The sequence below is a fragment of the Mobula hypostoma genome, chromosome 24 (genome assembly GCF_963921235.1).
Source record: "Mobula hypostoma chromosome 24, sMobHyp1.1, whole genome shotgun sequence".
In the NCBI taxonomy this organism is placed as follows: Eukaryota; Metazoa; Chordata; class Chondrichthyes; order Myliobatiformes; family Myliobatidae; genus Mobula; species Mobula hypostoma.
The window spans coordinates 23,033,442-23,055,018 of NC_086120.1; the positions used below are offsets into that span (position 1 = coordinate 23,033,442).

Here is a 21,577-nt window from a genome sequence, read left to right on the forward strand (position 1 = left end):
ATGGTGCTGCCTCGGTGTACAGGTAATTCCCCTTTACTGCTTAACTCCTTTCCGATTATTATCTGGGGTTTCAAAACAGGTAATGCATAGACAACAGTCTAAAGAAAGGAGTAAATGATATGAGAGTTCCACACTCAATCACTAGTATCCCATCTACGGAATAAGGCTAATATACACAATATACATTTTACTGTGCAAGACATGACATATGGAAAGTTTCTAACTTCACCGTTATCCTTCACCCTTCTGTTTTCAGCGCTGATTTCTAAGATGAGCTTATTGAAGGATTTGAAGAATTTGTACAGCAGTCCTGTTATAGCTGAGGGAATATTCACACAACTTACCTTCCAATAGACCATGTCATTTTTCTTATTTCTGTGATCCTCTAATAAGCCCAACTTTCATCTTGGTTCTTCAGCAATGAAGATAGAAGTTCTAGGGTAATATAATTTTGTAAAAGTTGCTTAATTGTCTCTCTCTTTATTATTAAGTATACAAAGTGAGTAAATCTGCTAAAAACCAATAAGCGTTTCCAAAGTCATGAGAATGTATACTTTAATGATCTGCTTCAGTAATCATTATTTCTGTTGTTGATTTTAGTTAGAGTTGTCATTGGGTGAGATTTCATCAACAATCATATCTGTTAAAGGCCTTCATTGGAATGAACAGTAATCAAGCTAAACCATTAAGCTCTGTTTCTCCTTCTGTAGATGCTGTCGGACTTCTGCTGAGTATTTTCATTCTATTATGATTTTACTTCGGTTTTATATGTCTGTTTTTATATGATACTGTACTTCTGTTTCAACTAAGTCTTTCAGTCTTTAAGAACAGCACCTCTATGATTTTCCAGTGTGGTTACCTCTTTTGAACCTATAAATACACAAGCCATTTCATTTACCTAATTCTCAGGACACAGTAACCACAAGTAGTGAAGTACATTGTGCTGTTGTTCTGGCCCCAAACTAGGAACCCTGCAATAATGGATCTCAGACACAGGAGTTACAACCATCTATAATACTCAAACACGAAAAAATTTGCAGATGCTGGAAACCCAAGCAGCACACACAAAGTGCTAGAGGAACTCAGCAGGCCAAGCAGCGTCAATGGAAAAGAGTACAGTCGACGTTTTGGGCCGAGACCCTCCATTAGTACTACTTTAATACTCCCTGGGTTCTTTTACTCTCATGGGTGGTGGAAAATTGATCTGACTCTCTCAGAAGATTGAAGATGGAGGACTGCTTGAAATTTTCAGTACTGGGGGGCAGGGGGATACATATCAACATTTGTCAGATGGGGGTACCAAATGAAATAGAACAACAACAGATAAAAGGAATTGAGGTACAGAGTATCCAAGACCTAGCTGATTAACAAAATCTGTTGAAGGCACAGAATGATTTGCTATACTTCTTCTGGTAAAAGTTGTAATTTTAATTGCGTGATGTTTGTTTTAATTGAGTGAGTTGACGGCTGCTGCTTTCTTTTTAACAATACAGCATCACTGCAACAGCAGCCAGCATTGGAGCAGCAGGAATACCTCAGGCTGGTCTTGTCACTATGGTGATAGTTTTGACATCAGTTGGACTTCCCACAGAGGACATCACCCTGATTATCGCAGTGGACTGGTTCCTGTACGCAGGCTCAGTATTGTTCTTACCTTTTAACATTAAAGTATTTGATCCAATGTGTTGTAAACTACTAAACAATTAGTGAAGGGCTAAATAAACAACTCAAGAATTTTCTAATACTGCTGAAAGTTCTGTTAAATTAACTGAAGATTTCTATATGGGTCAGATGGAACAACAAATATAGTGTATAATATTTTTGGTGGACAGCTGAATTCTCGGTACCTCATTAAAGAAAGATAATATTTCAATGATGCCCACATGGTACTTGCTTTGATTTTGCTCAGAAAATAGTCTCATAGCACTTCCATATTTTGGAATCAAAGTCTAGTCACTAACAGATTATAGAACAAATTTTCTGGCACTAGAGTTTGAATATCAGAACAATGCTCTGTAAATTTATTGTTCATTTATAAGTATAAATGAACTACAGCAGTGTTACAGCATTATGTTACCAACAATTGCAGAGACTCTTAGAGACTATGGCAGAAGAGGGTTTTGCTTCCTGGTGAAGGAAATTTCCCTGCAGGAAAGCCATTACGTCTGCACTGGAGATGGTGATGGAAAAGTTCACAGCAATCAAAAGATGTTTGACAATCTTCCCTAGTAAAGATACTTCCCCTCCTCTGCCCCCAAAGTTTCCCAAGAAAATACACTCCACTGAGTTTCTGTTTCACAATATTATATTTTCATTAACATCCCATTCAAAGCTAGAACATCTATGTTTTTAGTGATAAATATCTTTTTTCTGCTAACTGTGACATATGGAGTTACTAATGTAGCACAAACGAGGGTTGCATGAAGGGACTGCCACCTGGTGCAGGTTCTCATTAAGTCATGCATTGTACTGAGTCAGAAATAGATCACCATTCACTTCCTGTCATTGACTCTAAATCTTGGAATTCCTTACTCAGTTATGGTTGGGAATACCTTCAGCAGGATGAACTACAGTAGTTCAAAAAGGAAACTCATAACCACTTCCTCAAGTTAGGGATGAGAAATAAATGGTGGCTTTGCCAGTGATGTTCTCATTCTGTACATAACCTTGTAAAATTTCTCAGCTCATCATATTACATGCTAAGACCACCTTCGTTCGCTTCACCAACGACCTTCCCTCTTGAGTCAGAAGTAGAAATGTTTCCTGATAATTGCATTATGTTTAGGTCTGTTTCAACCCTTCAGCATCACCTAGATTTTATTTAGGCATTGTACAAAAAGAGACAAGAAACATTCATGCCCACAAATGCTTACAATGATAAGCTCCAACAGAAGTGAGTTTAACTCTCTGCGTAAAAAACTTACCCCTGACATCTCCTCTGTACCTACATCCAAGCACCTTAAAACTATGCCCTCTCGTGCTAGCCATTTCAGCCCTGAGTGTGTGGAATAGGCTGCCGGCGGCGGTGGTGGAGGCGGAAACGAGAGGATTTTTTAAGAGACTTCTGAATGGATACATGGAGCTTAGAAAAACTAGAGGGCTATGGGTAACCCTAGGTAATTTCTAAGGTAAGGACATCCTTGGCACAGCTTTGTGGGCCGAAGGGCCTGTATTGTGCTGTAGGTTTCTATGTTTCCATGTTAACCATATCCCCTTCACATGCAACGGTTTTACAGTCACTAAGCCTCAACATTTTGGTGCTCACCATTTACCTGGAAAAAAACTAACTGAACTAGCAAATAAATAGAATGACTACAATGGCAAGTCAGAGACTGAATATTTCACAGAAAATGAATAACCTTGTTGTTGTTGAGTGGCTTGCCGAGCTGGCTTGTTATCTTGCAGACGTTTCGTTACCCAGCTAGGCAACATCGTCAGTGCAACTTCGAATGAAATGTTGGTGATCTACATTGTTTGTCTTTTATGTGCTCTGTGATTAGTTTCTGTGTGTGTGTGCCATTTCTATTGGGTACCGATTATGTAATCCGCTATTGGTTTGTTAAAATATGATTAGGTGATAATTGTTGTCTAGGCTGTGTTAGTCGACCGTTAGTCAAAGCAATTTTAACGAACTAATAGCAGATTACATAATCGGTAACCAACAGAAATGTCATATATACCCACACACACAAACGGACTAATCACTAGACACATAAAAGACAAACAATGTAGATCACCAACATGTCATTCGAAGTTGCATTGACGATGTTGCCTAGCTGGGTAACGAAATGTCTGCAAGCTAACAAGCCAGCTTGGCAAGCCACTCAACAACAGCATCCTCAACCCGAGCTACAAATCTTTCCCAACGTCTTATAGTGAATAACCTTCTTACACCACAAAACTTTTCAGTAATCTACAAGGCACAGTTCAGGAATACCATTCAATAAGATGCTTTACCATAGATGAATCCAAATACAGCAGCAAAAAAGCTCAACCCCATTCAGGCCAAAACAGTTATCCATGCTCACCGCCCTAAATATTTACTCCTTCCAAGACCACTGCACTGTTCCTGTTAAAGCCCCTGCAGCAACCTCCTAAAGGTTATTTATTAGCACATCCCAAACCCACAAGTTCTACTGCTTAGAGAGACAAGTGCAGAGGCACACGGGACGCTGCAAAGTCCCCATCAAGTCATTCTGACTTGGAATCCTTCATCATCAGTGGGTAAAACACCCTGGACTCTTTACCTAAAAGCATCTTGAACACAAGGACAGGAGCAGATCAAGTCTCACCACCATCTTCCTGAGGCAAAATTGTGATGAATAGTAAATTCTGGCCTTGATACTGATATCATAGCTTATGAATTTATTTTAATGCCCTCAGTAACAAGTCTTTTGAATGTTAACTGTATGAGGTTACTAGGCTTAGTAGTGTATTCTCATGTGAATATTATCCTTTCTCTCTGCTCAGGCACAAAAAGTCAAAAGATGCAATCAGTGTTGCTATCCACCAGAGATACTTGGGTTTTCCCCAGAAATTAATGGAATTCATATTATTTTCATTTTTTTTAAGGGATCGCCTTCGAACTACTACCAATGTGCTAGGTGACTCATTGGGAGCAGGCATTGTGGAGCACCTGTCGAGGCATGAACTGCACACAGAGGATACAGAAGTTGGAAACTCAGTCATTGAGGAGAATGAGAAACCTTATCAGCTCATCTGCCAGGAGCATGAAAACCAGAAGCACGTGGATAGTGAGACAATGATGTGACCAAGACCAAGCGAGATCCAATGTTGAAGAGATAAACACATACACAACTATGTAAATTGTGTGTCTGTGCATTTCTAATCAAACTAGCCAGCAAAGGAACATCTAAAACAATCTAATTACTTAAGCAAGAATCCTGCAAAAATAGGGCAGACCTGTATGCATGTGTATTTTCCAGTGCATACCATCTATATTTGTGCATATGTGAGTGCATTCATGTCCACACAATGCCCACGTTTGTGTGTACACATGTGCGAATGTTTCTCAATGGCTGTGATCATGTGTGTTTGTATACATTGCTGTGCAGGCGCACATTAATGACAAAATTGTGGTTTGTGGATATTCATCAGTTTATATGTGCATATCTGTATGCATTATCCACATAAGTGACAAGTATTTATGCATGTGTACAGGTCTTTACACGTGTGTGTCTTTGTACATGCATGCGCATGGTGTTTTTAACTGGAAAGGGTAACTTTTCTTTAAACAGGTAGTTCCCTCAGTAGCACTTTCATAATTGGGAGAGGATTTCTCTTACGTGCTCTGCGAGAAATCATAAAAATGTTTCTGATTTTGCAGCACCCAGCATCTCATAGAAAACTTGGTCCATTGTCAGAACAGAATCAATTTTCTTTAGAAATACTTGAAGAAGAAAAATATTAAAGGGACAGAGAAAGGGCAGGGAAATGGGGTGAAAATAGATTAGCCTTCAGGAAGCATGATCTGAATAGACTCCATCTATACTGAAAATATTGTGATATTTTCTTGTGTTAAACCGGTTAATTTTTTCAAAACCTTGCTGTTTTGACAGATGTCCAACAAGGACCGATTTTCTCCATCCTTTGCAAGTCGTGCCTATCCATTTACAAAGTGGTGCTAAATCCATTTGAGTGTTAGGAGTGGAATTTGACTTTATATGGGAATATGATGCATGTGATGGTGGATTGGAAATCCGTCTCACAGCTTCACCTATTTTAGTATCCTTTGGAACCCAGAGGGATTGCTGAATATCAGGCTCCACGGTGCAACAGGAGGAAAGGGACATACAAGGCCTCAGATCCTATTTCCCTGTATTGATATGAAATACCTAACTTTTGAATGTGGAGTCTCCAGATTACCAATGTCAAAACTATGGCAAGTGAGAGAAAGGCCAAGCAAATACCCACCACAAATCCAGATTTCAATATCCTCTTCATAATCCTTTCACATTTCCAAAACATTTTAACCTCCTACAAGGAATTCACAGTATGCCCTCCCCCCTTTCACTACATTGTTCTGTCCCATTTATCATGCTTTGTGATCATCAGGCCAGAAATAAAACTAAGCAAAATATAATTAATTAGTTCTTGTAACAGATAAACCCTGATTCAATAATCTGGCAGGGTTACATAGACACACGTTCGATGGCAGGTCGAATAACCTTAAGTCAGCCCTGACAATAATGTTGAAGTAGATCCTTTGAGTAGCTCCAGGGACAGCATCAGCTAAGCACAATGACTTCTACACAGTTTCGTGGAGTCAGTATGCAGAAGAGACATAAAATATTTAGATATTATGAAAATAACATTACCTAATCTTAAAATGATCTCATTGTCAGACGATGTAAAATGTATGATATCTGTGATGTATTCCTAATCTCTAAATGATATGTGGCATATGATCAGAAACTTGTACTCAAATCCAATCAAAACATTGTACTTCCATAACACTAATTCACTCCTGAGTAAAGTCTCCTCTTTTATTCCATTACAATGATTTTGGGTGTGCACCTTGCTGCAATTAAATATGTACTTAGTGACTTTTCAGTCATTCAGCACTCCCATCTTTGTCCTCTCTTCCAAAAGACTCAATAGCTCTTAGTTGATTTCAAATGATATTCAGATTAATATCAATTTCCAAACACTGAGACAAATGTTTGTTATTCAATTTATTTATAAATGTTGTTAGTGTTAAATGCTGAGATATACTGTGAACTTTCAGAGTAAGTTCCCTGTGTCTTCTGGAAGAATGCAAGTAAGTTTTCTGATTATTAGATGTGGTCATGTAATACCAATATGAGACTTGTCCAGGGTAAGACTTTAGTGCAAAAGTTCTGAGTATGAGGACAGCAGGACAGTCATAAAGACAGAAAGCACACAGAAGGTCAGGCGGCATCTATGGAAAGTGAAAAAGTGTCAATGTTTCTTGTTGAAGAACCTTCATCAAAGTGAAAGCCTTTGACCTGAAATGTTAACTCATTTTCTGTCTGTAGATACTGCCAGACTTGTGGGGTTCTTCCAGATTTTTTGATCTGTATTTCATATTTCCAGATGCCGCAGATTTTTTGTTTGATTTTCATTTATTGGCTACGGAAAGTCTACCAGTACTAGGACAAGACCAGAGTTTACTTTGATTTCTCATCAAAGATTGAGTAGGACACAGCCAGGAACCTCAGAAAAACAGCAATCTTCTATTTTTTTGGGTTTCCTCAAAATGTCTACTTGTTCCTTAAATGACTAATGGTGGACCAGAGTAGGGATTCTGTAAAGCAGGAGTTCCCTCTCCTGGTCAACAGACAGGCCTAATATTTAAGTCTTGATCATAAAGGGAGTGAGAAGTGTGCTGCTTGCTATAAAAATGCATTTTTATCCTGTAGTAAGTACCCTTGGGCTCCAAAAAGAAACAAATGTTAATTTAGAATGTGACCAGAAGCCATTCTGGTCAGACATTCCTGTCTACCCATACCCAGTAGATATCCTTAATTCATAAATATTGGCTCAGTGTGGTCTTGTTCTTATTATTGGCCGTGGTTTCATCATATGCAATTCAGTGAAATATACAAACCCATGGGATTACATGTTTCACCAGGTTACAAATCTTTACTAATTTCTTGGATGTTTTTAGATCATAAACGTCGAAGATCCAGCAGGTTTAAAAATGATCATAATGGACCAAACGGAGTGGTTTGAGTGAGGTGGATTTCTTGCAGAGGTTCACAAATGACACCCAGACAAGCAGAAATTCACTAAAATGTCATTGTTGTCTACTGTTGTTTTTCCTTTTTCTTCCCCTATATATCTTCTCTGGGTCAAAGAGTGATTTAAAAGATATATTTCATGATTAAGTAAAGCTAATAGTCACAGATTGACATGACAAGCACTGCAACTGACTGGCAGATACAAACCAAGCAATCTACACATTTTCATGACATCATTGTAGTCTTCATGTTTTAGTGCTTTTTTTTATGATGTATCAGCACCTGATCAACCCTAATTGGTAGTAGGAGAAAAGCCATGGTTACTATAACCTTAATGTTTCCTTTCATGAATAATTTGGATGAAGCAGGCATAGGCTGGTTTGTGTGCAGTGGAAGTCAGATGGACAGAAGGTTGAAGGAAATGCCATCTCTGAGTACATCTGAAGCCCAAAATATGAAAGGAAACTTACAGAACCAGGTGCAGTAGAAACCCCATAAAATAACCCTTGATTGTTGAGCGGTTCTGAACACAAATTAATTGAACTGCAAACTATAATCGGATGATAATTTGAGACGGAGAAACTAAAGTCACATATGTCGGTATGTATTACAGTGGTGTAAAGGGAATTACAGAGGCATGAGAGAGGAGCTGGCTGAAATTGATTGGAAAAGAACACTGGCAAGGATGATGGCAGAGCAGCAATGGCTGAAATTTCTGGGAGCAATTCAGAATGTGCAGGATATATACTTCCCAAAGAAGAAGAAGTATTCTAACGGCAGGATGACAAGAGTAAGTCAAACATAAAGGTCAAAGAGAAGATATATAATAGAACAAAAATTAGTCGGAAGTTAGAGGATTGAGAAGCTTTTAAAAAAACAACAGAAGGCAACTAAAAAGTCATAAAGAAGGAAAAGATGGAATACAAAGGTAAGCTAGCCAATAATATTATAGAGGATACCAAGAGTTTCTTCAGATATATAAAGTATAAAAGAGGCAAGAGTGGATATCGGACTGCTGGAAGATGATGCTGGAGACATAGTAATGGGAGAACAAGGAAATGTGGATGAACTGAATAAAGTATTTTGCATCAGTCTTCACTGTGGAAGGCACAAGCAGTATGCTGGAAGTCCGAGGGTGTCGGGGCAGAAGTGAGTGAAGTTGCCATTACTAGGGAGAAGGTTCTTGGGAAACTGAAAGGTTTGAAGGTAGATAAGTCATCTGGACCAGGTGATGTACATCCCAGGGTACTGAAAGAAGTGGCTGAAGAGATTGTGGAGGCATTAGTAATAATCTTTCTAGAATCAATTCAATCTGGCATGGTTCTGGAAGAATGGAAAATTGCAAATGTCACTCCACTCTTCAAGAAGGGAGAGAGGCAGAAGAAAGGAAATGATAGGCCAGTTAGCCTGACCTCAGTGGTTGGGAAGATGTTGGAATTGATTGTTAAGTATGTGGTTTCAGGGTACTTGGAGGACATGATAAAGGCGGCTGTAATCCGGCAAACATGAGGAAATCTGCAGATGCTGGAATTTCAAGCAACACACATAAAAAATGCTGGTGAACGCAACAGGCCAGGCAGCATCTATAGGAAGAGGTACAGTCGACGTTTCAGGCCGAGACCCTTCCACAGTAGGCTGTAATCAGCCTGGTTTCTTCACAGGAAAATTCTGCTGGAATTCTTTGAAGAAATAACAAGCAGGATAGATAAAAGGAAATCAGTTGATGTCGTGTACTTGGATTTTCAGAACGCCTTTGACAAGTTGCCACACATGAAGCTGCTTCACAAGTTAAGAGCCCATGGTATTACAGGAAAGATACTAGCATGGATAAGGTATTGGCTGATTGGCAGAAGGCAAAGAATGGGAATAAAGGGAGCCTTTTCTGGTTGGCCACCGGTGACCCACAGAGGTCTGTGTTGGGACCGCTTCTTTTTACGTCATATGTTAATGACTTGGATGGCTTTGTGGCCAAGTCTGCGGATGATATGGAGGTAGGTAGAGGGGCAGGTAGCTTTGAGGAAGTAATGAAGCTACAGAAGGACTTAGACAGGTTACAAGAATGGACAAAGAAGTGGCAGATGGAATACGGTATCGGAATGTGTATGGTCATGCACTTCAGTAAAAGAAATAAAAGGGTTGACTATTTCCTAAATGGTGAGAAAATTCAAAAATCAAAGGTGCAAAGGGACTTGGGAGTCCTTGTGCAGAATTCCCTGAAGGTTCATTTGCAGGTTGAGGCAGTGGAGAGGAAAGCAAATACAATGTTAGCATTTATTTCAAGAGGACGAGAATATAAAAGCAAGGATGTAATGTTGAGGCTTCATAAAGCACTGGTGAGGCCTCTCTTGGAGTATCGTGAACAGTTTTTTGCCGTTTATCTAAGAAAGGATGTGCTGACATTGGAGAGGGTTCCAAAGAGGTTCATGATTAAAAGGTTTGTCATATAAGGTACATTCAATAGTTCTGGGCCTCTATTCACTGGAATTGAGAAGAATGAGGGGTGACCTCATTGAAACCTATCGAATGTTGAAAGGCCTCGATAGAGTGGATGTGGAGAGGATATTTCCCATGGTGGGGGAGTCCAAGACCAGAGGATACAGCCTCAGATAAAGGGGCATCCTTTAAGAATGGAAATGAGGAGGAATTTCTTTAGCCAAAGAGTGGTGAATCTGTGGAATTTGTTGCCACAGGTGGCTGTGGAGGCCAAGTCATTGGATGTACTGTATTTAAAGGAGACGTTAATACATTCTTGATTAGTCAGGGCATGGCAGAATACGGGGAGAAGGCAGGAGATTGAGGTGGAGAGGGAAAATGGATCAGCCATGATGAAATAGTGGAGCAGACTTGATGGGCCAAATGGCCTAATTCTGCTCCTATATCTTATGGTCTTATGGATAAGAGTTTTAAATCTAATGAGCCAGAAGTTGTAATTTGCATCTTTTTTATCTTCCAATGTAGGATGCCATCATCTCCAAACTTTTGCATACTATGAATGTGATTGCAGCAACACTCCATAAAAGGGTTTGACAGTCCCTGCAATTTGCTTGGAATACATTTATAAAACATCTTTTCTGACTTCAGGACATGACAAAGTGACTTGCAATGAGTAAAATACTCTGAGGTATAGTCATTCTCATAATGCAGATATTATATCAGCCAGAATGCTGACAGCGATATGATAATAGCAATTTGTTTTAGCAATGTTAATTAAGGTAAATATGTGTGCATATTTCTGTGAATGAAGAACAACATAGCTGCTTCTGTAATGGAACAGAAAGTGCACTTCACACGTCTGACAGCTGACTCCTCATTCTGCTTGTAGGACCAAAGAGTTAATGCAATTAAGGAGCATATGATGTCACAAAATTAAAATGACTTACTTTGAAATTACAGACGACAAGTTAATTTTGATGACACAATAGATATACATCTAAGGGTATTACTTCTTTGCCTGATATTTTAAATAAGGTACTGGCCCATTGCAAATAAATAGGTGAGTACTTATGTTAAAATAGCAAAGGAATATCACTTTAGAACATCGGACATAGAATGGTACTGGTCTTTGGCCCATAACGTTGTGCCAATCTTTTAATCTTCCTTCCTTCCTTCCCACACAGACCTCCATTTTTCTATTATCTGTGGGCTTACAGATCAAATGGTGAATGGCCTTGATAGAGTGGATGTGGAGAGAATGTGGGGGTGTCAAGGACCAGAGGACACAGCCTCAGAACAGAGGGACGTCCTTTTAGAATGGAGATGGGGAACTTCTTTAACCAAAGAGCGGTGAATCTCTGGAATTCTTTGCACAGGCGGTTGTGGGGGTCAAGTCTTTATGTATAGTCAAGGCAGAGGTTGATAGATTCTTGATTGGTCAGGGCATGAAGGGATACGTGGGGAAAGCAGGAGAGGAAAAATGGATCAGCCAGGATGAAATGGCAGAGCAGATTCAATGGGCCAACTGGTCTAATTCTACTCCTGTATCTTAAGGTCTTATCTAAGAGTCTCTTAAATGAGCCTAATGTATCCGCTTCACTACCACATCTGGCTGCACATTCCACACACTCAACACTGTATAAAAACTTACCTCTGACGTCCCCCTATACCTTCCTCCAATCACCTTAAAATGATGCCCCCTGGTACAAGCCTTTTCTGCCCTGGGAATAAGTCTCTGGCTGTACATGCAATCCATGCCTCATATCATCTTGTACACCCTATCAAGTCACTTCTCAATCTGCTTTGCTGCAAAGTAAAAAAAAGCCCCAGCTTGCTCAACCCAACCTCATAAGCCATGCTGTCCAATCCAGGCAGTATCCTAGTAAATCTCCTCTGCACTCTCTCTAAAGCTTACACATTCGTCCTGTATGTGGTGACCAGAACCAAACTCGGTATTCCAAGTGTGGTCTAACCAGTGTTACAGAGCTGCAACTTCACCTCACAGCTCTTGAACTTAATCCCCCAACAAACAAAGACCAACACAATACACCTTCTTAAGCACCCTATCAACTTTTGTTGCAATTTTGAGGGATCTATGGACATGGACCCCAAGACCCCTCTGTTCCACCACACGGCTAAGAATCCTGCAAATAAGAATCCTGTATTCTGCCTTCACGTTTGACCTTCACACTTTTCCAGATTGAAGTCCATCTGCCTCTTATCAGCCTAGCTCTGCATCATATTAATGTCCCGTTGTAACTTACGACAACCTTCTAAGCTATCCAGAAAACTTCTGTGCCATCTGCAAACTAACTAACCCACCCTTCCACTTCCACATCCAATTCATTTATAAAATTCACAAACAGCAGGGGTGCCAGAACAGATCCTTGTGGCACACCACTGGTCACCAAACCTCAGGAAGAATTCACTCCATCTGCTACCACCCTCTGCCTTCTGTGGGCAAGCCAATTCTGTATCCACATAGCTAAATTTCCCTGGATCCCATGTCTCCTGACTTTCTGAATGGACTACCATGGGGAACCTTGTCAAACTCCTTACTAAAATCCATATAAACCACATCCATCAATTTGTTTTATCACTTCCTCGAAGAATTTTAATTACTACCTGCAATTCCTCGGTTTAAGGAAGAGTTAGATTGAACTTAGAGGAGGTTAAAAGATCAGCATAACATGTATGTGCTATTCCATGTTCTGTGTAACAATATGTCTCTTCAAGTGTTTCGTGTTCAAGTCAACTTGCCTGCACCAGCACAGAAAGAGAATAGACTACTTGAGGTGACTGAGTGTTGGCCTGCTGAATGACACAAACATCATTTACAACAAAACCCTGCCAAACTACATATTGAATCTGTGTAGATAAAGCTAGGTTGATAAAAGGAATAATATAAAGAACATTGCACTACTGCAGTCAAAAATTTAGCTTGCTGAGAGAAAGGAATTGTAAACCCCATCCTAATCAGAAAATATAACTAAAAAAATTGAACCATAGGAATGAACTGTAATCGACAGTGTACCTAAGAGTCTCGCATGAATTATCTGTAATAGCTGTCTAATAGGTACTTAATCAGTAAGGGCATTAAAGGTTATGGGGAGAAGGCAGAATAGAGTTTAGAGGGAAAATAAAAGAACCACGATTGAATGGTGGTACATAGTCAATGGGCTGAATGGCCTAATTCTGTTCATATGTCTATGGTCTTAAAAATGTTATATTTCTTTTTCCAATAGATTATCACACTGCACATGATCACACATTTTAGTTTTTACTGATTACACTGGACAACAAATATTTTGCTTCCTGAATACTTTTGGGTGTATCTTGTGGATTTTGGACTGTTGATTATGAAAATCACCATGAAATTTCCCTATCATTCACCATTTTTCAAACATCGCCTATATATGTTATTTCAACTCAGAATTCAAGTCAATTAAAATGTTGCCCAAAATGCAAACTGAAAAGTTTTCTACCTTGTTCAGGCATGACTGAGCAGGACAGGTTTTAGAAAGGCTCTAAAAGCATCACGCACACACCGTTCTATGCATTGCCTTTACATGTATATCAGTTTACAATCACATTGATGCGCTTGCTCTACACACATAGTATATTCTGTGTACTCATTATAATAAAGTATTTGTATTTACAGGAGTATTTGTGATAGCAAAATGTCTCACCAATGTTGTAACAACTGCGACACTTTCTGTTATATTTGTGGCTAGTATATGCTTGAATCTCAAAGGTGGAGCATGACTCCTCTTACTAAGAAAGCTCTACTTTGGGTGTAAACTTGGTGACCAAGACAAAGCCTGGGCTCCTCACACTGGTTGTACAGCATGCGCTGTCGACCTTAGAACTCGGCTCCAGGGTACTCGGTAGTCAATGCTGTTTGCTGTCGATAATGTGGCCAGAGCAGAAGGATCTTGTGACAGACTGCTACTTCTCTCTGACCAGTGTGTCTGGTCTTTCAGCTAAGAACAGCAAGTCCATTGAATACCCCAGTCTTCCTTCAGCCATGAGACATGTGCCGCATGACAATAGTCTTCCAGTACTGAAGCCACCAGAGACATGGAGTTTAGAGGAGGCAGGTGTAGATATCATGATGCACAAGTCAGGAATGGAAAACAACACTGATACTGATACATATTTTGAACTCTTTATGTTAAGTGAGCCTCATCTGATAACTCAATCTGAATTAAATGACTTGGTTTGTCAAAGGTAAAAGCAGAATTACTAGGTTCAAGACTGCAAGAATAGAATTTGTTGTTACCAAGTACAAAAATTTCTGTGAAGGATTTTGATTTTGAGACAGATGTTTCCCTGAATAACTGATGCCAAGATTAAGGAAGGCATTTTTTGATAGTCCACAAATCAAACAGGCCATCAATGACAAGGCAACTCTAAGAACTTCTAGTGGGACCAGAGAAAATCGCATCGAAGGCATTCAAGGATGTTGTTGAAAATTTTCTTGGCAACTACAGAGCATCAAACTACATGCAACTGGTTGACAACTACATACAACTGGTTGACAACATGCTTCAAGCATACAAAACCGTGGAGTGCAACATGAAACTAAAGATTTGTTTTCTGCGTTCCCATTTAGACTTCTTCCCCTCAAACCTTGGTGCTGTCAGTGATGAGCATGAGGAAAGGTTTCACCAAGACATCACGGTCATAGAGAAACAGTATCAGGGCAACTGGAATCCATCAACGCTGGCTGATTATTGTTGGACATTTAAGCAAGAAGCCTCAGACACTGAGTACAAACAAAATTTATTAACAAAATATTTTTAGCTTAATTGAACTATTGTAAAACATCAGCATTGTTATGCAATTATATGAATTATATTCAATAAAAGTTAATTTCTTGTTTTTCCAAATTCCTACATGACACAGGTAGTCTGAAATTATATTTTTGTTTTGCTTCCGGTGATCTATCATAACCAAAAATAATTCTGAGGAAGCAACACTTTCAAAAAATATATAACATTTTGAAATATAACCAACCTGCAAGTAAATATATCCCTTATGCTCCTAATTAGAACAAGTTCCTATCTGACAACAATCATTTCTAGCAGAATACAGGAGCTTCAAGAAGAAGGCATGACCTGGAGGGGAGATGCCGCATTCTCGAGTCAGCACCTCCTGAAGCTGCTTTCAATGCTGTGGAGGGCTGTGCCCTTGATGGACCATAATGTGTCCACTTACCAGCCATGAGTCGCTTCAGGAGCACAAAAGTTAACTAAGCCAATTGATATGATCAGATTCTAGGATTTACATTAAGACTCCTTTACTATTGAGACATCCTATCTCTAAAACACACTTGGGGAGCGTTTTCCATCAAGAAGTCACAGGTATCAATCATTTTAGCAGTACCAGCTCCACCGCCAGATGAGGTTTCAGCAATTCCCAACAAGTTAACCTTAAAAAATCACATAGCTCCAGGCACCGTGTCAGAATGAGAGTTAGGTTATTATCACCAACACACACGGTGAAATTCGTTGTTTTCTGGCAGCAGTATTGTGTAAGACATAAATAATTACTCTAAGTTACAACACTCGCCGCTTTTCATTTGCTGTCTTCAGTAATCCATTATCATGTTCAGTTTGACTAATCCATCTGCTGTGGTTTTACCCACCTGAAATCAAAACAAAGATTCCCTGACTTTCCATTAATGTTGAAACAGCAACTAGGATCTGCCTTCCATATGAAATTCCAGTCTACAGATGCTCTGTTCATCATTGACAGAATGTGTCAGTGACAAAGTCAGCATATATTAGCCACATAGAAGCAAAAGAGAGGGCAAAAATTATAATATAATATACAAAAATATAATACAGCAAAAATTAGTGGGAGGCTAGGGAATTGGGAAGCTTTTAAAAACAAACAGAAGGCAATGAAAAAGCAATAAAGAGAAAATAGATGAAATGTGAAGATAACCAGTAATATAAAAGAGGATACCAACAGTTTTTTCAGAGTAAATGGTAAAAGAGAGAGTAAAGGTAAAGAGTATAGAGTAAAAGAGAAGTGAGAGTGGATATTGGCTGCTAGAAAATGACGCTGGAGAAGTAGTAATAGGGGACAAAAAAATGACAGACGAGCTAAATAAGTATTTTGCATCAGTATTCACTGCGGAGGACACTGCCAGAAGTTCAAGAGTGTTAGGGGACAGAAGTAAGTGTAGCTGCTGTTACTAAGGAGAAGGCACTTGGGAAACTGAAAGGTCTGAAGGTAGATAAATCACCTGGACCAGGTAGATTACACCCCACAGTTCTGAAAGATGTAGTTGAAGAGATTGTGGGCGCATTAGAATTGATCTTTCAGAAATCACTAGATTCTGGAATGGTTCAAGAGGACTGGGAAACTCCAGAGGTCACTCCACTCTTTAAGAAGGAAGGAAAGCAAAAGCCAGTAAATTATAGGCTGGTTAGCCTGACTTCAGTAGTTGGGAAGATTTTGGAGTCCATGATTAAAGATGAGGTTTCGAGGTACTTGGAGGCACATGACAAAAAAGGTCAAAGTCAGCATGGTTCCCTTAAGAGGAAATCTAGCTTGAGAAGTCTTTTGGAATTCTTTGAGGAAATTCTTTGATTGAAACATATAAGATTATTAAGGGATTGGACATGCGAGAGGCAGGAAGCATATTCCCGATGTTGGGGGAGTCCAGAACCAGAGGCCACAGTTGAAGAATAAGGGGAAGACAATTTAGAACGGAGTTGAGGAAAAACTTTTTCACACAGAGGGTTGTGGTTCTGTGGAATGCTCTGCCTCAGAAGGTAGTGGAGGCCAATTCTCTGGATTCTTTCAAAAGAAGAGTTAGATAGAGCTCTTAAAGATAGCGGAGTGAAGGGATATGGGGAGAAAACAGGAAAAGGGTACTGATTGTGGATGATCAGCCATGATCACAGTGAATGGTGGTGCTGGGTCGAAGGGCTGAATGGCCTACTCCTGCACCTATTGTCTATTGTCTAAATAACAGGCAGGATAGTCAAAGGAGAATCAGTGAATGCCGTTTACTTGGATTTTCAGAAGGCCTTTGACAAAGTGCCACTCAGGAGGCTACAGCACAAGATAAGAGCCCAAGGTATTACAGGAAAGATACTAATACGGATGGAAGACTGGCTGACTGACAAGTGGCAAAGTATGGGAATAAAGGGGGCCTTTTCTGGTTGGCTGCTGGTGACAACTGGTATTGGCACCGCTTCTTTTCACAGTGATTTGGAAAACAGAATTGGTGGCTTTGTGGCCGTTTGTGGACAAAATGAAGATAGGAGAGGGACAGGTATTATTGAGGAAGCAGGGTGTCTGCAGAAGCACTTAGAGAGATTAGGAGAATGAGCAAAGAAGTGCCAGGTGGAATACAGTGTAGGGAAGTGAATGGTCGTGCATTTTAGTAGAAGGAATAAAGGCATGGCCTATTTTCTAAATAGGGAGAAAATTCAGAAATCAGATTTGCAAAGAGACTTGGATGTCCTTGTGCAGGCACTCTAAAGGATAACTCACAGGCTGAGTTGGTGGTAAGAAATGCAGTGTTAGTATTCAAGAGGACTAGTATATAAAGCAAGGATGCAATGCCGAGTTTTTTAAAGGCATTGGTCAGACCACACTTGGAGCACCGCGTGCAGTTTTGGCCCAATTTTCTAAGAAAGGATGTTGTGGCATTGGAGAGGCTCAAGAGAAGGTTCATGAGAATTATCCTGGGAATGAAAGGGTTAATGTATGAGGACCACTTGATAGTTCTGCAACCATACTCGCTGGAGTTTAGAAGAATGAAGGGGGAGGGAGATCTCACTGGAACCTAATGAATATCGAAATGCCTGTATACTGTGGATGTGGAGGGCATGCTTCCTATATACTGGATGAGTTTAGGACCAGAAGGCATCGCCTCAGAATACAAGGACGACCCTCTAGAATAGAGATGAGGAAGAATTTCTTTAGCCAGAAGGTGGTGAATCTGTGGAACCCATGGCTACAGATGGCTGTGGAGGCCAAGTCATTGGGTATATTTGAAGTGAGGGTTTATACATTCTTGATTAGTAAGGACATCAAAAGTTATAGGGAAAAGGCAGGAGATGGGGTTAAGAGGGATAATAAATCAGACATGATGGAATGCGCAGCAAACTCAGTGGGCAAAATGGCCTGATTCTGCTCCTATGTCTTATGGTCTACTTGGCACTGAGGTAGTCAGCCATCTTCTTGAACTGGTGCAGTTATTCCGACGAAGGTGTTCCTGTGGTTGTGCTGGATGGGCTAGTCCACGATTTGGATCCTCTTTCCAAAATGATGGTTATGTCACTCCACACCAACGTGGTGTGTCAAAGGAAAGGGAACTTGCAGCTGCAGCCCCTGTCTACTTGGTGGTAGAAGTTGTGTTTTTTTGTAAAATCTGTGGGTTCTTCAATAAACAGGGTGAAATTAATTTACTTTTCTCACCAGTGAAGTTATTTTACATACTATCAGCCTCCTCTTACCAATACAGATTTCAGTTCTTCAGTTATCAAGAAGAGACCAAATATTCTCTGTTGGTGGTAAACAATACTCAGCTCACAGTACCGGTTGATACAACAAATCATTAGAAATTATACCACACACACACACACAAACTTCCCAGGTTACAACAGGGTTCCATGTCTGTGAACTGCTTATACCCCGAACGGCTGAATTGAGAATAGCTGACAAATTCATCCCACTGATCCCCCAATCACTCGTTCATATTATAAATGCACCAATATCCTACACAAAAAGAGTTTTTTAAAACCTATGAACACAATAGTTATCATGGATCAGGTCTCTACAAGCTCCAAGTACAGCAGAAGCTTCATAGGCAATGTGGTCTTTTCCAACAGCCGCACAGTCTCTTCTACCAAATCTACACTGTCTAAAGAGGCCTCATTACCGCATCCTGGTTCAAGCATCTTCCCTCCCACCTTCCCACTGGGTACATCTATGGTACAAACGTTAACCTAGCTTCCCAGAGAAGCGATTAAACAAACCCTAGGGTCCAGGGTCCACTCCCTATAGGACAGTGATTACTCTCTCTCCTCGGTGATGGCAAGGACACGGTCTCAATCATACCCCAGACCAAGCTGCCCCTCAGCAACGGTCTGTCATCCCCAGACACCCCAACCCGATCTATATCTTTGGCCCTCTAGATTAATACATCACAGACACTGTCTCCCCCCAGGTATTACCCTACAACTCATCACAATACTGTGTCATTGGTCTGCAAGGGGACAGAGCTTGTGGCAATCGCTAACAAAATGTTGGGCTTGTTATCCCCTATATAATAAAGTCAACTGAAAGCAAATTAAGAAAGATACTAGATGATGCCACAACTGTCACAATGCTGTACAACGTGAATCGTTGTCCAACGGAGGACAAGCAGATGTTGGTGTCAACCTCTGTGTCTCTGGTTGGAAAGCATATTGGACCAAGGAAGGACCCTGTTGCTCAGAGGAAGCGTGAAAGTGACAAAAGCAGTGGTCCAACTACAACAGATTTTGTAGGCAACCCGTCTGTAAAAGCTTCTGGGTGATACTCAGGTAGTTACTTGCAAAATGTAGCTTGGTTTTAAGCTGGAAGAGAGTTCAAGGAACTTCCTTAAAGTTGCAAGCAGTTGGCTTTTGTGAGTGTAAAGAACTAGTATCTACTCTCTATTAAGGTTATTGCATGAATTTCAAGTGGAAGACAAAAATCTGCTTGTAAAAGTGGATGCAAAGACTGGATGAATGACAGGCCAAAAAGAAAGGAGTCAATGGAGATATGAAAACAGAGGATGCTGTAGATGAGGAAACCAAGAAGAGAAATCAGATCATAAAGACAGCAATAGAAGGAGAACTAAATGCACCTTCCCAAGATCAAGATGCACATGCTAGTAAAAGTTGATGCCTTAATGGTTAATTAAAATATAGCTGATCATAAGAAGAAAAACTCAGAGGTAATGGAGCGAGTCAAGAACGCGACTTCACTCCATGGGCACTACCGGAAGTCCACAAGACGCACATGCTAGAAAGAAGAAAAAAGAAGAGAGGACGATGGCATAAGTGCTGTGAAATGTTAGAGTATATATGAAACCTAATGCCTTGAAAAATTAACAAATACCGAGATACAAGAAACTAGAAAAAGTAAAAGATGAGAAAAAGGACAAGAAGTTGAAAAGGAGAGAAGATATATAAAGAACATGAGTGAGAAACAGAAAGGTATGAAAGAGAGAGGGAACATGAGAAAGAAAGAGAGAGGGAACAAGAGCATGAGCAGGATCAGGACCAGGACCATGAGCAAGGCCACGATAGTGATCATCAGAGAACCAAGGAAAAGGAGAGGAAGTATGGTCAAAAGTAGAATAAAGAGAGACGTGTATAAAGTTGAGATGCATTTTATATTGAGTTAGAGTTTATAGCTAAGCAGGGAGGAATGTAGTGTATTTAATATTCCAGTTATATTTGAGTAAGATTGTAAATATATTGTTTGATTATAAGCATTCTTGTTCATTTAAATAATTCATTGCAGGTCATATAGAAAAGAATGTAAATTGCATGCATCATTATGCCACCACATCATACATATTCACTTTGTTTAAAGTAAAAACAGTTAGACCATGATTCCCGGCTAGATGTTTTTGCTTTAAATAATTTTATGTCTTGAAGTTACATAACGGTACTGATCAAAGTCGGGAAGCTAGATGGACGCCAAGGATGAAGGTGTAAGGCCATTCGAGGGGTTGAGGTTGTCAAGGCAAGATACTTTTCTAGGAAGAACCCTGAACAGGGCCAGTTTAGTGCTGGGGTTAGGTCAGGAAAATGTGAGTTCCCTGGAAGGGATAACTCACAGAAGACAAGAAGGAAAAGAGAGAGGGAGAGTGGGAAAAGAAGGCGTGGATGTTAATAGTATTTTTCTCACTCTAAGATGACAAAGGCCTTGTTCACAATGAAACAGTTAACTCAAAAAAGGTCGCTGGGACAGTCTCTGGGGTCTGGAAGTCAATCATTTCTCTGTCCTAGAACATAGTTTCACAACTTGCACAGTTATCTTAAAATACTAATTCCAACCTTCCAGGTAACTCTGAAAAATATCGCAAGGCTGAGAAGGAAGATAGAAGACAAACGAGAGGTGGCGTTGTTTCCTTGGGGCAGCATTTTTCGCATTGTGCCTAGGGGCGGCGATGGGTCGGTGCTGGTATTGAAACTCAATTAGCTCGTTCTTCATCGGAACTGGATTGACGCTCGGCGTCTCCCGCAGCGCCGCATGGTGCCCGGAAAGAGGCGTTGATAATGGGGGTCTCGGGTGAAGGCCGTCCGCCACTTGAGCTGTTGTGCGTTCGGCGCCCAGAGACGGCGCTAGGGTTTGTAGTGAGGGCTTGGCGCCCGTAGGCGGCGCTGCTTGTGGCGGCTCACGCTGGGACTCGCAGG

The 21,577-nt window shown here is 40.3% G+C and overlaps 1 protein-coding gene and 1 long non-coding RNA gene across 2 annotated transcripts in view; one reads left to right on the forward strand and one right to left on the reverse strand.

Annotated features, from left to right (window-relative positions):
• Window positions 1-13,815, forward strand: part of slc1a6 (solute carrier family 1 member 6) — a 132,017-nt gene extending 118,202 nt beyond the window's left edge. Inside the window, exons 10-11 of the mRNA XM_063032558.1 lie at window positions 1,494-1,628; window positions 4,573-13,815. Of these exons, the coding sequence (XP_062888628.1) occupies window positions 1,494-1,628; window positions 4,573-4,771 (334 nt within the window). The 3' untranslated portion in view covers window positions 4,772-13,815. The remainder of the gene's footprint in view (window positions 1-1,493; window positions 1,629-4,572) is intronic.
• Window positions 5,784-21,464, reverse strand: LOC134337494 (uncharacterized). Its single transcript, XR_010016010.1, has 2 exons — window positions 21,218-21,464; window positions 5,784-15,807 (listed from the first exon to the last, which is right to left on the reverse strand). It is a non-coding gene; the product is annotated as an uncharacterized LOC134337494 (long non-coding RNA).
• Window positions 21,465-21,577: the final 113 nt, after the last annotated feature.